Raw genomic sequence first — 17,065 nt, forward strand, 5'->3', positions numbered from 1 at the left:
GGCTTTTCTTTGAGCTTTTATTGTGTCGCGTCTTCCAGTTTTCCCTCCATTTTGAGCAGCAGCAGGAAGCAGGGCTTTATGTTTCTAGGGCCGTTCTTGTTTAGCTTTTATTGTGTCATCATGGTGCCCTCCATTTCTTTCTTGAACGTCCTCCATTTTGAGCAGGACCAAGAAGCACGAACTAGAGGGGTTTTTAGCCTTTCTTTCGTCACGTCCTCCATTTTCCTTTCCATTTCCCTCCCTGAGAAGAATGGAGATATATATATATATATCACTTAAAAAAGTTTTTATTGTGTCGTGACCTCCATTTTTTTAATGCCCTCCATTTTGACCATGACTAAGAGGCATGAATTTGCGAGTTCAAGACCAGCAAAGGGCCCAAGCTCGACTCAGGCTTGCATCCTTCCGAGGAGGGAGCTAAAATGAGTACCCAGACTGTTGGGGGCAAATTAGCTTACTTGCTGTTCACCGCTATGATCTTTGGAACAGCAGTATATAAATAAAACTATTATTATTATTTTATTTATATCGAGTGGTGTTCTTTAGCTTTCATTGTGTCACGTCCTCCATTTTCAGGACGAAGAAGCAAGGATTTATACCTCTGTGGGTGTTTTTAAGCCTTGGTTGTATCCTCCATTTTCCTTGAGGGTCCTACATTTTGTGGTGTGTTGTCCTCCTTCCTTTGCGATGAGGAGGACGCATCTGGTGACCCTGTCTGACTGTCATTTCCATTTCCTCCCCAGCAGACCGGCTCCGAAGCATGCCTCAGGATGGGTCCTCCTCCTCCAGCTGCTGCTGTTGCCAACTGATGTGGTGCCTCCCGCGGGGCCTGGCCCTGGGTCCGTCGCTGTCGGCCGAGCGAGGCGTCGGCGTGTGGTGCGTGGGGCGCCCCCTTCATCCGGGGACGCTGCTGCCCTTCAAGCCTGGACTGAAGGAAGAAGAGGAGCCGGAGCTGGTGAGAGCAGGGAAGGGGTCGGTGGGCTCTAGGGCTTCCAGAACCCTGAAGTTGCTGTGGATGTCCTTCCTCAAACCCACCATCTCTTGAGCTGCATCTGCAATGCTGAAATAACCCGGTTTGGCACCACTTTAACTGCCACGGCTCAGTGCTGTGGAATTACAAAGACAGAATTATTCGCCATGTAACCTTCCAAGGAAATTCAAAAGCACCAACAGAGTTTGGCTTGTCTTTGCCTTCCTCTGGGGCTGAGAGAGAGAGAGAGACTTGCCCAAGGCCACTCAGTGGGCTTCCCAAGAAGGGAGTGAACCCCAGGTCTCCAGAGTCCTAGTCCAGCACTCAGGCCATTGCACCACACTGGCTTTCCTCATTTAGGTGGCAGCTGTTAACAAGTTTGTGTTCTGCTAAATACACAATGAAAGTATTGGTTACAGGTAACTTAGCCATGTGCTTCTTCTGTAAAGTTATCATATTGTCCACATTTGTAAATGACATGAAGCACATATTTCTGTCTTTATGAAGCTCCCCCACTCAATACTGAAAATGTCTGCATCTTGTTCAGTCTGTATAACAGGAAAAGCTTTTCAACCCTCAAATAGGGGACATCCCTTATAGTAATAGACACCTGCCAGTACTATAAGAGACATGTTTTCTGAGTCTCAAACGAGGAACCTCTCTCATAATAAGAGATACTTGGCAACCACAGCTGTAGGTGTCATACAGACACAGTATAGCACTCCATACTGATTGATGGAGGGCAGTATTAGAATATGTTCTGCTTGAGGGCTTTCCCTAGGCATCTTGAGTGGCTCATGTGGGAAACAAATATCTGGATTGGATGAGACATTTTGCTGAGCAAGCAGAGCCCTTATACAAGTGTAAAGTCCATGTTACCATGGGTAGTCTAAGAGTGAGCAAGATGGCACTGATAGATCTGAGAAACTGAAGTGTAAAGCAAAACTAGTCAAACATCTTTTGCTGTAAAACTAAGTCTTTTGGGGCTGTAATCCAATACACACTTGGGGCTGAGCAGATGGGCCAGGATAGCATGAGCTGAGCCTGTACTGTTCTGGCTCAGGTGCTCACCTGGGTTGATGTGAGGATGGATGAGTGTTTACACACTTCTCCCTATGCCAGTGGGACCCATTACTGGGTGCATGCTTCTTATCTGTCATGCTGCCACTCCTACAGAGAAGCTCCCGGTCACCACGTCTGTTGTGGAAACGAGACACCTGGATGCACCTATATGGCCAGATTCCCTGTTTCCACATCACACAGTGACAGGGACATTCTCAGTAGGAGCAACAGCAAGGCAAGGTAAGGGATGCAGGGGGCCATCTAAACAGCTGCGGGTTGCTACAGAGTTTCCAGGAAAACTGGAGATCAAATTGACCCAGGGATAAAAGCTGTTTACCACAGGATCAGGCCAGATCCACTAGATCTGTGTCTACCAGTTCAGGCCCAGTCCTGGCCCTGGGGTTTAGACCTGCTTCATCTAAACGGGGACACAGGCCTTTTGACCTGTGCGGACAACCCCTTATTTGACATCTTTTGACTCTCCTCCACTTGGCTATAGAAACCCACTTCATAGAGAGAAGTGACTTGATAAGCAGATTTATTGCTTTCATACATCAACACTAACTGACCACTGTAAAGGTCTGAAAGACCTGTATCACATTAGGCATCCCGTTGAAAGTTTAGGGCGAGGGTCATGATTTTCATCTTTCTGTATCATATTACATTCCATCCCACTCCTGAAACTGGGTTAAAAAATTAAAATTATTATTATTGTTATTATTTCTTACCCACTTCTTCCTGTGGTTTGAAATGGGAGGAGATATTGAGGAAGGAATAGTGCTCATTGTGATTAATCATTTCTATAATCAAGGTCTTTCTCGCCAGAGCTCCTGTTAGTATAGTATATATACCTGTCTCCCTGTCCCAGCAAGGCTAATAGACATGGGGATAATATGGTAATAAGTTTCAAATGAAGAGACATGGCAAGATTGAGGACCCTGATCCAAAGGAGGAGACACGGGTGCTTTTAAGTAAAGAAAATGGCATTAGGAGACCAAACTACAGGCCACCAGCATTGTATATGATTTTTTCTGGGGCTGCATGAGTCTATATGTTAATATGCTAGCTTGACTGTACGTTAGGTAAAAGCCACAGCTAATGCAATAGTAATTAGCATAAGATCACTCCCAGAAAACCTCTTTAATTGAGGCCCTGCTTGCTTTCCATTTCAGTCATTTTCATCAGCCTGCTGGAAAGGGGCTTCTGTCTGCAGCAAAGTATCCAGTTGGAGGAGGTGAGGAGAATAGAAACACATGGGTAAAGTACAATCTTCTTTACAGCCTTCTCAGCCAACTTCATACATCTGACAATATCGACTATTGGCTACGATTGCTCAAATTATGATGACCCTATATGATTGATTCATACAAACAGTAGGTGGTTTACAACTATCTGCATCTTTCCCAAAAAGGATACGTTCCTAACATTAGCATCTTGTAGGTATATAGAGGACCTCTTCAGGAATGGTCTTACAAAAGACTTTTTCAGACACTCTAGGACCTCTCCCTTTTGCAAACAGATATTAATGATTTCCTAGGCACAACCAGCTGTTCCTTCCTTGTTAGTTTTAATCTGAGAGACAAGGATCCAATATGCAAATGTGTGTGCAAACTAGCCTAAGAATCTAGCCAATATCCTTAAGCTCTGTCAACTATAATTCAACAAAACTGGAAACCTTGGTGCTTCATGCCAGGTATCTCACCTGATTCACTTGCTGTTAGTAGAGAAGTGTGTTGGTGAAATCAAGTTCTTTTATCCTGAAAACTCTTCAAAACACCAAGCTTTTCTCTCCAGCCTTGTTTCAGGTCACTGAAAATTAGGTATATGCAAGTTAAATATTGTTGTCTGCCTCACCAGAGCACTTTGTATTTTGGTACATCAACAACATATGCATTTCTGTTTAAAAATTAATCATAGAATCATAGAGTTGGAAGAGACTGCACGGGCCATCCAGTCCAACCCCCTGCCATGCAGGAAATCCAATCAAAGCACCCCCATCAGATGGCAATCTAGCCTCTGCTTAAAGACTTCCAAGGAAGGAGACTTCACTACACTCCGAGGGAGTTTGTTCCACTGTCGAACACCCGTACTGTCGCAAAGTTCCTCCTAAAGTTGAGGTGGAAACTCTTTGCCTGTAGCTTGCATCCATTGCTCTGGGTCCTAGTCTCTGGAGCAGCAGAAAACAAGCTTGCTCCCTCCTCAATATGACATCCCTTCAAATATTTAAACAGGGCTATCATATCACCTCTTAACCTTCTCTTCTCCAGGCTAAACATCCCCAGCTCTCTAAGTCGTTCCTCATAGGGCATGGTTTCCAGACCTTTCACCATTTTAGTCGCCCTCCTTTGGACACATTCCAGTTTCTCAATGTCCTTTTTTAATTGTGGTGCCCAGAACTGGACACAATATTCCAGGTGGGGCCTGACCAGAGCAGAATAGAGTGGCACTATTACTTCCCTGGATCTAGACACTATACTTCTATTGATGCAGCCTAAAATCGCATTGGCCTTGTTAGCTGTCACATCACACTGTTCACTCATGTTCAACTTGTTGTCTACTTGGACTCCTCGATCCCTTTCACACGTAGTTTCATTCAGCCAGGTGTCCCCCATCCTATATCTGTGCTTTTCATTTTTCCGCCATAAATGCAGTACCTTACATTTCTCTGTGTTGAATTTCATTTTGTTAGCTTTGGCCCAGTTTTCTATCTTTGTAACACAGCAGTTTCAGGATCATTTACAAAACTAATGTAGTGCAGGGATAATCAGATTGTTTCTTCATGTGGCTGGGGCAGCTTTCAGCATATGAAATTATAAGTAAGCTTCTTTTCATGCTTTAGAAAAAATGAGTCCAAACATACAACACAACAATCAGATGACTGTCTTGCTGCATAACCTGGAGCAAATTTCAGTCATCTGAATCTAAATCTTTGGCTATTCTAGAATTTATTTCTGTGTATGTTAAGTAGTCATGATAAATGGGCACTGTTTAATCAAGAAATGATTTCGCTACCCATGTAGAAATTCAACTGGCTTTCTGCACTTTCTCTCTGCCACCACTAGGGCTGATTAGTTCATCTTTGGACTTTTTTTTAATATATCCTGCAATGTTTCCTTCATGCTGATGAAAATCAGAAAGCTATAGGGTATGCAGATAAGCTAACAAGCATGATGTAATTTTGGGAAGCATGATGTAAATTTGTGTTGCTTTCCTTGGTTATCTTTTTCCTCCAAAAGCTGTAATGTACCTTTTGACACCTCCTAAATGGATTCTGTCTTCTGGTGCTGGAGATTTTAAATCCCCAACCCAGACAATGAGGTTCTGCACCAGTAATAAATACCTGAAAATAGAGGCTGAGATCCTGCATGAGAAGCACAGCTACGATGATGTAGCTATGATCCATCACCCAATTCATTCTCCTCCAACCCACTGTAGAAGCCAGGCAGCCACACTAACTGTTCTGAGATGCTGATGATCAAGCAGGGCATCCAGTACCCATGTGCTAGTGAATCATGGTGCTTCTTCATGGTCTGAATTACCTTCTGTCTCTATCCTCTCCCCCCTCCTCACTAAGCAGCAGCAGTTGCCCCCCCTCCCAGGTTGGATAACCTCCATGATAGAGGAGGACATGGAACTATGCATGTGGAATATTAATGCTTTGCTTGATGTAGGATCTGGGCTATTACATGCTGCTACAAATATACACATCATCTAAAAGCGTGCAAATAATGGCTGAGATCATGTGTTGGAGAATGCAGAGCATAACAAGACTGTGCAGCTCCCCACTGCAACCCTGGCACGAAGGATGTCACAACCAGAATGGAGGGGGGATGTGACCAGACAGTGTCCATTCAAGTTGTAGTTCTGCACCCAGAGGAAGAGAAATTAGGTTGATGTCCCAGATCCCCAGTGGCCAAGATGGAAACTGCCTGGTGGCATCCCAGCACATAAACTGCCATGGTAACATCCCTGGGTCTTGACAGCTGCCTTAGAGGTAGTGGTGGAGAATTATACAAGGCATATGTGCATAACCCTGAATTATGTGTGTGTGTATCACCAACATAATTCCAGCCAATGTCTATATTCAGATCTGTTCTATTAATAGAAAAATATATATGCACATTCTTTATAAATTGGCATGACTAATTGTTTAGAGTTTCTTCCATTATTTGACAGCTCTAATAGGAATTAATAAAATAATCATAAATAAAAGATTTATTTATATCGCACTTTTTGTTTAAAACAATCAAAGCGGCTTACAAGAGTTAAAGTACAACCATATATACAAAATATCCCCCCTTTAAAAGACAGTTAAACAATATAGAATTTAAAATTTCATAATAATTAAAACCAGTAAAAGTGGTAGAGTCATAATATATATGTGGGGGGGGGCAATCACCACATGGCAGAACTGTTAAGTAGTTTCCAACTCCACTGCTGTTACACAGGTAACAATGGCGCTTTACGGAGCGCCCAAAAAGGGTGCTCTGCCAGCTCCCGTGTTTGCTGTGCCAGGGAACCGCAGCGGACAAACCGCACAGTTCCCCGGCGGAGCAAACAGAACCAGCAAAAAGTGGGTTCTTTTTGCAGCGTGGTTATGATGCCACAAGGCACCAATGGTGCACTTGTGGTGTCATTTCTGAGCCACGACGTGCGGACGCTAAGCATCCGCTACGTCAAAATAGCGGCGCCCACATAGAATGGGCGCCGCCATTTTGTACATGCTTGGCACGTACTAGGGTTAGTACGTGCCGAGCACTTGCTTTTTGGCGGTGTGTAACCCGCCAATGACTAATTTGCAAGAGGTGCTAAACTGAAATGTTATGTCAAAAGGTGAAAGAAGAACTAGATTCATGGAAAATTCTAAGGTGCAGATAGGTGAAATGAGGGAAACAGCAAGCAGTGAAAAAATGGAACTTTCCCCTTAAACTGGCTTCTAGTATCAATCACAAGAATTCTCATATCTTGAAGCCATTTATAACCATAATGACCTTTGTCCCATGTAAGTATTCATCTGTTAAGGAAAGGACTGAAATTCTCAGCTCTTTATAAATCTTCTATAGTGAGTGTCTATAACGCATGTTATTTGCAGTGTCTAACCACCAGCTCAATATCTGTATGCCTATAATATGGTGCTGCGTTTTTTGGCTTTTTAACTGTGAGGCAGAAGATTGTGGGATAAGAAGCCATGTTGTGGACAATCATAAAATTTAAAAATATTAATGTCTCTCTTTGAAAACATATTTCTAATATTCCTTATTAATAGGAAAAAAGATCAAGGGGGTGGGGTGAGAAGGATTCAAGCAGGAAACTACTTCTCAGTTCCCTTTTGGAGCTTCCTTTTCTCTCCTTTATGTCTATCCACACTCATGCTCTCTATGTTCTTCTTGTCCTTTATTTATCTGCATTTATTAAAGTATAATATATTTATGCAAAAATTAGCTTATGTTTTGGGTTTTGTTTGAGCATAGTTTGCTGCAGTTTTGTCTCAACTAAGGCCTTTGATAAGCAGCAACTTTCCAGCCTTGACCTAGATTCTCAATCAGACTGAGATGTGGGTTTTAACTGGGATATTCTAATTCAAACAAACAAGCTTCATTTATATACCGCTTCATACCGCCTAAGCAGTGTCTAAGCAGTTTACAACTGTAAGCTAATTTCCTCCCAACAAGCTGGGTACTCATTTTAGCGACCTCGGAAGGATGCAAGCCTGAGTCAAGCTCGAGCCCTTTTGCTGGTATTGAACTCGCAACCTTATGGTTTTGAGTGAGTGGCTCCAGTACAGGCATTTAACCACTGCGCCACCAGGGCTCCTAATTCAACCCTGTTCTTGTTTTGGAACTTTGTGTTTAGGGTCCACCTGGAAGGTGAAGTGCTAAACCTGTCTCAAGATATTTCCCAACTGAAATAGGTTTTCCTCTAGAATTCCCCAATATTTGGGTCCAGCCATCTTGCCTTCATTCCTGACCAATTTTCCAATCCTTGCCAAGGAAAAGCATCCTAACAACATGATGCTGCCACCAATATAATTCACCATGGGGATAGTGTTTTCAGGCCAATGAACAATGTTGGCTTTAGACCACACATAATATTTTTTGGCAAGGCAAAAAAAAAGTTCCATGTTGATCTCATCAGACCAGAGAACCTTTCCCCACATGTTTAATGAGTCTTCCACATGACCTTTGGGGAACTCCCAATGGGCTTTAATATGGCTTTGTTTCAGCATTGGCTTTCGTTTTGCGTTCTTCCATAAATCTGTGTTTTTAGGAGTTTCTCAGTGATATTTGTTGTATGAATGTTTCTCTCATCTTAGCTACAGATTTCTCCAGCTTCTTCAGAGTTGCCATTAACCTCTTAGTTGCTTCTCTAACTAATACTTCTTTACCTGGTCACTTAGTTTCGGTGGATGGCCTTCTCCAGGCAGAGTCATAGTTCAGCCATATTCTTTTTATTTTGCAAAAGCGGATTTAACAGTGCTCCACGAAATGTTCATAAGCTGAACTTTTTTATAACCTAACCCTGATTGCTACTTCTGCACAACTTTATTCCAGACTTGTTCTGATAGCTCCTGAGGTGATATAATAGCTCTCTAAGAATTTGAAGGGGTGTCGTATTGAGGATGGAGCAAGCTTGTTTTCTGCTGCTCCAAGGAATAGGACCTGGAGCAATGGATGCGAACTACCAGAAAAGAGTTTCCACCTAAACATTAGGAAGAACTTCCTGGCAGTAAGAGCTGTTTGGCAGTGGAACATGCTCCCTTGGAGTGTAGTGGAGTCTCTCTGGAGGTTTTTAAACAGAGACTGGGTGTCCATCTGTCGGGAGTGTTTTGATTGTGAGTTCCTGAATGGCAGGGGGTTGGACTGGATGGCCTTTAAGATCTCTTCCAGCTCTATGATTCTATAAGCTCTCCAGCAAACTCTGGGGCCTTCCAGAAAGAAATGTATTTAATTTGTGAGCGCATGACACTGAAATTGCACGCAAATAGACTCCATTTACTTGCTTCTAAAGGCAGTGGATTGTACCAGAGCATATTTAAACATTTCAAAGGGGGTGAATATTTATGCAATCAGCAAGTACCAATTTATTTTTATCTTCTGTGTAACAATAAAAATATTTTGTACTTTTGCTGTGATATCTTGTGTACATCAAGTGATAAGAATTCCAGTTAAATCCATTTCATTTCTAAGCTGTAACAGAACAAAATGTGGAAAAGACAAAGGGCAAATGGTTAATATCTACAAGCCACTGTACCCATATATGTAGCTGTTTCTGCTTGGTGACAAATCTTTTCCATTACCAATCCATGAAGACTATCTTGTCTTCTAATATCCAAGATCAAGAAGTTTAATATATGTGTTTGGCATCCTGTTAGTAAGTTACAATATCCTAAATTAGACATAGGATATTGTAACTGCTATAAATTCTACTTTGTGATTGTGGCGCTATTGTCATGAATGCAAATGGATGTGGCTAGACAATATAGTGGCTATTTGTTTGTTGCAGGATATTGGCTTCAATAAAGGTCTGCTTTCTATGTGGAAATACCCTGATTAATTCTCTGATATCTTCAGGTAGGGGTGGGAGATACCTCTGTTTGAAATCCTGTAGAACTACTGCTAGTCAGCATAGTCCAGAGATGGGCAAATATAGCCTCCCAGATGCTTTTCAACTATATTTCCCAACATTTCTCCCCATGATCCACTGCTTAGTGCTGATGGACATTGCATTTCAGAAGTATGTAAAGGGTCACGTACACGGTAGTAAGCTAGAGAGATGAAACATGTGCCTGTACAAGGCAATGTTCTAATAAGAGACTCAGAAAAAGTCATCCAAGTTGGCTTTTCTAGCAGACTGTCAAGGTCTCTTTGGCTTGAAACAGACAAGCCAAATAGAGTGGCTTCCGGCTGCATGACCGAAGCCGTCAACAAAAGGAGTGACAAAAAGGTGCTTCTGCTGGAGGCTTGTTTGGGACCATGGTGGAGGCCTACTTCAGAAGTGGGCAGTCCATTCACTGTGGTCAGGGGCCAATCACAACTGGAGCGGCCAGAGGCCACTCCAAGCCACCTGTCTGCTTCGCCCCATTGTTGCAAGATCATATTGATACCCCCCTTTTACTATTTCCATTGTCCACATTCTTGTAATGTTTCTACTGCCATATCCTCTGGTAAAAATGCTGTATTTTTAATTGAGCTTGAATTGGCTAGTAATAGCCAACTTGATGTGTTTTTCAGCCTGGTGAAGCAAAGTCAAAATGAAGAAGAAGCAAATGTGACATTAGTGTGGATGGGTGAGGAGCTCCACATCCACGTATGCTGCCCCATTGATGCTGGCACTGAATTGTTGTATTGGTTAGGAGAGCCCCAGGCCAATCCTGTTTGCTTAGAAACAAAGCTACCAACGACGGCATCAGTTGGGAGACTTGTTACAGAGAAGAAAAAACTACAAGAACCGATAACAGTGACCAAGACCACAGATGTAGAAGTAGAGGTTGTGGTGCAACAAGGCAATGCTTCCCTAAATGGAAATGCAGTGGATTCTGTTGCAGGTACTGTATCTGGAGTCCTAAAAAGGATGTCAAAGAAGGGGCTATATTTGTGGTTCTAGATAAATACAGGAAGCACTGTTTTTGAAAACTGACTTTACAGACATCTAATGGTTGTGCAAGAGTTCCTTTAACCAAAAATTCCACAGCCACAACTTTTCTTCAGAACAGTTATACATGCATGCATTCATGCTAACTGGTGCAGAGTTCTATACCATCTATCTATAATTGTTAACTGTCATTCTCTTACCTTCCTATTTTTATCCTAATATTTTTGTATCTATTGTTGAATTTCTTTTCTATAAACCTCCATAATTTTCCCCAGATCTCCACTAGCCCTTCTATCAAATTAAAATAATTTACCAAGGTTCAAAACACACTACAGAAATAATCCAATTTGAGACCACTTTAACTGCCCTGACTAAATGCTTGGGAATCCTAGGAACTGTAGTTTATTGTGGTTCAAGATTTCTCTGACAGAGCAGGCTAAATATCTCACAAAACTACAGCTTGCAGAATTCCCTAGCACTAAGCCAGAGCAGTTAAAGCAGTCTCAAACTGGATTATTTCTGCAGTGTGTTTTGGACCCAATAGCATTTTATATTTTCTTCCTATTCCTTTATCTCCTCCTACCCTTATCCTAACTAATACTTCTAACGGATATTGACACTCTTCTTTAATATTTAATTCTTGCAAACATTTGTTTATTCATCTTGTTTTCCTATTAACTCAAGTAATTTATTCATCTATTAATTTCCCTAATTTTCATATAGATCACCTATTTGTTTTATATCCTTTCTCTTTTAATTTCTTTATCATTTTCCCTTTCCTTCCTCTCCATCTTTATTTAAATATTCTACTGGAAACCATTTATAATTTTCTGTTTTCAGTATTTTTATCCCTCCCACACTTGCCATGTTGATCATGTTGGGACATCAATTTTATTTTTAATGTTTTTTCCTCTTTTCTTCCCCGTGCCCCATTCCCAATATAGAGTTATATTCCATATTATTTTAATTGTCTTTCTATCCTTACCTATATTTAATGTTCATCATATTCAGTATCCAATATTTTTACCAACTGGAACAATTCATAGTATAAACACAGAGGTTCCCACCCTCCATCATCTTAATGGATATAATCAAGTATTTGATAACCTACATCTTTTTATTTTTTATTTTTGGGGCATGCATGCTTTCCATTGTTGGGAATTAACTATGGCTGTGTCATTGACGCCCGATCTCAGAAGGTTGCCTTTCCATATCCTGATTTCGAGAGGTAGGGAACTGGATCTGAAACAATTTAAGGCTTTCCTAGGAGCACTTTGTAAATTCAGGGCTAAGTACAAGTTTAACATATATTGTTTCACAAATTTCTGTCCAGTGGCTTGTATTTTCGCTAGCAAGTGCCCTGCTTATGAACAGTGCTTTGCTGTTTCATTACAATGCTGGTAGAGTCCTTTGAAAAGTACACCGCTTTGAAAATTACTGGCACACCTGTTGAATCAGAATGTTTCTTGGCCACTCCAGAGTGTGTAGAATAATGTATCTAATAGTATGTCTATACTGCAAAACAAGGCTGATTTAAATTATTGTGGCCTCCTGGAAATAACCATGGAAATTGTGGCATAGTGAAGTGCAAAGGTCCTAGACCACTTACCACATCAAAGAACTACAATTCACAAGGTTCTCTGCTCGTTCTAAATTTGTGCATTCCTATGTCTTAATATAATATATGTTTGTGTAAAATAACCTGTTTTGAGTGCTTACAATTAGGTGTCATTCACAGATCATTTTTCCTCCTGTTTCTTTTTTCTTTTTGGGGGGTTTATCATACACAGCAGAGATTATATCTTTGACATTAGCAGATACCTGGCCGCCTCTTGTCTTTCATGCAGGAATTAATCTTGGCATTTCTTCACTTTCTTATGCACATGTGTACACAGAAATACATCTCCTTAGATATTATTCTATTTGCCCATCTTTAAAAATGTTGGATAAAAAAAAGTGTGGCTCACTCTGTGGCAATTAAAGGAAAATACTGGGTATCATTATCACAGGTATGATATTAAGTTGCTGCATAGTGGCTGTTACTGGTTTTTCTTTTAAAGATACACAAAACCACAAATCTTGTGAAAGATAAGTGTCCATTACAACACTCCTTTTTAACATTTCTTTAACCTCATTTGAAATTATGCAACAAAACTCTTTGATGAAATAGAGTGTGCTTAAGAGAGACATTTATATATTTATTTATTTATTTATTTATTTATTTATTTATTTATTTAATATCTCACCTTCCTCCCAGTATGAGACCTAAGGCAACATAAACACCTTTTTAAAAAACACAGTGTACTCAGTACAAAAATTAAAGTTACTATCACTGTAGCTGTTTCTTTCAAAATCACAAAGATCATCTATGTAGGAAAAGAAAGTGCTTGGAAACATTAGTTTTCAGATGATATCTTCTGGAATCTACAGCAACAAGCCATATTGGCTGGAAGGATTCTGGAAGCTGTCCAAAAAGGAATATCTTTCACAAACTCTGGGAAACTGCTCCCAAAAAGAACAGCCATGCAGAATCAATTTTAGCAGATGCTGAAGCAGTGTTCCTACAGTCCTAAAACTTTAGGGCTTTAGTAATTCAAGTAGAATGTCCTAAGTGTTAGTTTTCTCATTCTCAGAACCATTGCTTTGGTCACCAAGAACACTCTTTAAATCTTTACACTGAGTCAGATAGTCCTGGATATAGGGCATGAGTAGGGGAGGCAGTTCACAGAAACAAAGAAGTTTTCCTTTGAACTATCAGTAATTACCTTGTTGCCTATCTAAGGGAGCTAACAGTTACTGTTTCAAATCTGCAGGTGCTCCTGATGCATCCAAGGTTGTGAAGCAGATAGCAAGATCCCTTTGTTTTCCTAGGCTGCATGAAAAGCTATTGGATACACAGCCCCTTGGGCTGGATGACAGACACGAGGAAAGGAATGAAAACTGGGCCCTGCAGTGTGAGCTGAGGGAGGCCAATTCACAGAGTGAAAAAAGCCAGCTCTTTGTGAGCTGTCCCATGGAGGAAGAGGAAGAAGGAGACACAGAGGATGATGTGACAGATTCTCTGGCTGATCAAGTGAATGAGACTTTGACAGAGAGAAAACTGAATGCAGCTTCTTCACGGCCATTCCTGTGCAATGTTGGTTGCCTTGATACACAGTTAGCTGAGAAGCCTCAGGTGCTCAGAAGCCAGTCTTGCACTGAAGAAGTCACCAATGCTGGTGGCATATCTGTACCCAAAGACAAGATGAGGAAGCAGGAAAGGAATCCCAAACTGGAAGAACAGCTTTGTTGTGAAATGATTGCTGTTCAACAGCTGAAGGAGACAGGCAGTGAGCGACGACACCGGTGTGAAGAATGTGGTAAAGCTTTCCTGCAGCTTTGCCACTTGAAAAAACATCACTTTGTACACACTGATCATAAACCATTTCTGTGCACAGAGTGTGGCAAGAACTATAGCTCGGAAGAAAGCTTCAAAGCCCACGTATTGGGCCACCGTGGGGTGCGGCCCTATGAGTGTCCACAGTGCCACAAGACCTATGGCACAAAGCGCGACCTTCAAGAACACCAGGTCCTGCACACAGGCCAGCGCCCTTTTGCCTGCCTTGATTGTGGGAAATCCTTTGCCCGCAGACCCTCTCTTCGCATCCATCGTAAAACACACTTGGCCAAAGAGCCCAGCCCTTCTGCCACAGCCACCTGCCAGTGTGTGATATGTGGGCGGCAGCTGGCAAATCCTGGCTCACTACGCAACCATATGCGGCTTCACACAGGTGAGCGACCCTACTCTTGCCCCTATTGTCGCAAGTCTTTCCGACAGCAAGGCAATCTACGGGGGCACCTCCGTCTGCATACAGGGGAGCGTCCTTACCATTGCCACTTCTGTGGAGATGCCTTCCCACAGCGCCCTGAGCTGCGCCGCCACCTGATTTCTCACACAGGTGAGGCTCACCTATGCACAGTGTGTGGGAAGGCACTGCGGGATCCCCACACCTTGAGGGCTCATGAGCGACTGCACACAGGTGAGCGGCCTTTCCGCTGCCATCTCTGTCCCAAATCCTATCCTCTAGCCACAAAATTGCGACGCCACCAAAAAACCCACCATGCTGACAAACCTCACCGGTGCAACATTTGTGGTATGGGTTATGCCCTCCCCCAGAGCCTACGACGCCATCAGCTTGAGCACAAGAGCAACTCAGGCAAAGATCCATCCCAGTGTGGCAGGAGGAGCTATCAGGAGCCACCAGCTTTGGAGCAGGCTGCAGTGCTGGTCATGCAGTCAGTCGATGTGGCAGCGCCAAGGCACAAAGCTGAATTCCTTGTCACAAGCAATAGACACTATGTTGCTGCACAGCAGAGCTTTGCCCAACAGAAGGATATGGAGATTGCACTCTCAGACCCTGAGGAGGAATGCATAATTGTGCAGGAGGAGAGCTCCTCTGAGGACATGTACATTATCCAGGAGGGTGTTGGTTTTAGCACAGTGACTGAGGTGATTGAAGTAGAGGTGGGAACATGATTGCCAATCTTTTTATAGATAACATTAAAATAGCATGTTGATGTTTGAATGCACTCATTCTCTGCCTGTTAACAGGTAACGAGGATCACAATGTGCTTATTGGATTGTTTAGAAGCTTTGAAAACCAGGAAGGGAACAGATATCTTTTGATTGGCCAAGACTGTCTGATTCCCAAAGTTGTTAAGACTGGTTGACTGGCTGTGCCTAACAGAGCAGTGATTTTTCTCAGAGGTTTCAAATTAACATAATGTCAGGACTGTTTTGGATCTGTTTGTGTGTAACACAATATATGGCAGCTCTCAAAAAACCCACATTGTACTGATAAATCATGCAGACTTTAAGCACCATGTGTATATTTTTATACTAATTGTATCCTTCATGTAAAGTTACTGGTGTTGCAATGGAAACAAGCTGTGCTATGTAGCTAAATCATGTAATTATTAGTTGCATTTATTGCAGCTGTGATGTGGAGACTTGACTACATGGAAGCACTTTGTAGCTACAAAGACAACATGTGGCTTGTCCACGACTGAACCAGATTGCAGTTTAACTTTGGTAAACTAAGACCAAGTTTCTGCAATGAGAGACATAGCTACAGGAGGACCCTGCAGATGTTTGTCGCAGCACATCCATTCTACAAGAAGAAAACCAGGCACGCCTCTGCTCATCCCACCTCCCCCACTCTGGCAACCTGAAAATGGTCATGTTTGGGGGCTGTTGCTGAAAGTAAGGTTTTCAGGGGACTTTTGGTCATTGTATGTACAATGACCATAAAAGTTAATTTTAGTGGTGTAAATCAGACTTATGACATTATAATTACTGAACAGGCTGGCATCTTGTTAGTAGCATACAAATGTATATGTTTCTCTTATGTCTATGTATATTCTTTTTTGGATACTGCAAAGGTTTGTATTCCCCTCCTCAGTGCCCAAAGTCGTCATCCCCCCCCCCCCCATCCGGATATACTGTATATCTCTGACCTGCCCCCATGTATTGTCATTCCGTGCCTTGGGGAGAGCAGGAGGGATCAACGAAGCATCTGGCTGTGTTCCTGTGTCAGACACAAAATGGAGGACTCCAGCAGATCTCAGTTCTGTTATCATTTTGCATCTGGCTTTGGGGACGAAGCCAGATGTTTCTCCCATACTGCCTGCTCCCCACAAGGTATGGGATGGCCATGCAGGAAGAGCTTCATAGGCTGAATGGTAATTCCTGGGGGTGGTATATGGCTCAGCCAAGCTTAGGTTGGCATGAAGAACTCCTAATATACGGTTAGCTGTACAGGATTGCAGCCAGCCAGCTCTCATGTTTACATCTTTGTTTTGGAAAAATAACCAGATGCAGCATTGTTGACTGCTACATCCTGTGGTATGTTTACAAGCAGTCACTATTGTAAGCACTTGACTGTAGCTCCTTTTTGAGCCAGTAAAATTTTGAATAACAGTTTATGGTGGCTGGTGTGGGGGTTTAGTGTTTGTTCCAAGAGACCAATCCAGTTTTTGCATGTATCAAATATTGACACAGTTGCAAAGTGACCTCACTGAAGCCAAAACGAGAAAGGCAGTACATGCGTCCAAAAATCTCTCTTCCACTCAGGCTTACCGTGGTGGGAAGCACGTCTCTTCATCTGACTTCCTTGACAGCAAGGTTCTCATGGGCTGATCTGAAGTAGCACAAACTGTTTGTTTGCATGTTACAGATAGTTTGAAAACAAGATTTTGTGATGGTATATTTTTAACAAATAGGTGATGAGAAAAAAGAAAATCCTACTGGTCATATTGTAGTGCTGTGATATTAGCATGGTAACTGCCATAGTAATTGCTCTCTCTGATTTGTACAGGGAATCCTGGTATTCAATACAGGTTCTGCTATGGGGGAGGGAGTGTTTTATCTACACAAACATATGTTATGGGGGGCCGACGTAT

At 42.2% G+C, this 17,065-nt stretch overlaps 1 protein-coding gene across 2 annotated transcripts; it reads left to right on the plus strand.

The window, feature by feature from the left end:
• Positions 1-262: 262 nt before the first annotated feature.
• On the plus strand, positions 263-16,586 carry ZNF408 (zinc finger protein 408). Of its 2 annotated transcripts, none has more exons than XM_089521560.1 (4): positions 263-955; positions 3,205-3,266; positions 10,243-10,577; positions 13,438-16,586. In XM_089521560.1, the coding sequence occupies exons 1-4, from the start codon at positions 761-763 to the stop codon at positions 15,138-15,140; spliced, it is 2,295 nt and encodes a 764-aa protein (XP_089377686.1). In that variant the 5' UTR covers positions 263-760; the 3' UTR covers positions 15,141-16,586. The 2 variants fall into 2 exon arrangements, with proteins under 2 accessions (XP_089377686.1, XP_089377688.1); XM_089521562.1 differs by having other exon boundaries at positions 10,264-10,577.
• The last annotated feature ends 479 nt before the right edge of the window (positions 16,587-17,065 follow it).

This window comes from Sceloporus occidentalis, unplaced genomic scaffold, assembly GCF_023333645.1.
Source record: "Sceloporus occidentalis isolate IW3139 unplaced genomic scaffold, rSceOcc1.0.p SCAF_4, whole genome shotgun sequence".
NCBI classification, from domain to species: Eukaryota; Metazoa; Chordata; class Lepidosauria; order Squamata; family Phrynosomatidae; genus Sceloporus; species Sceloporus occidentalis.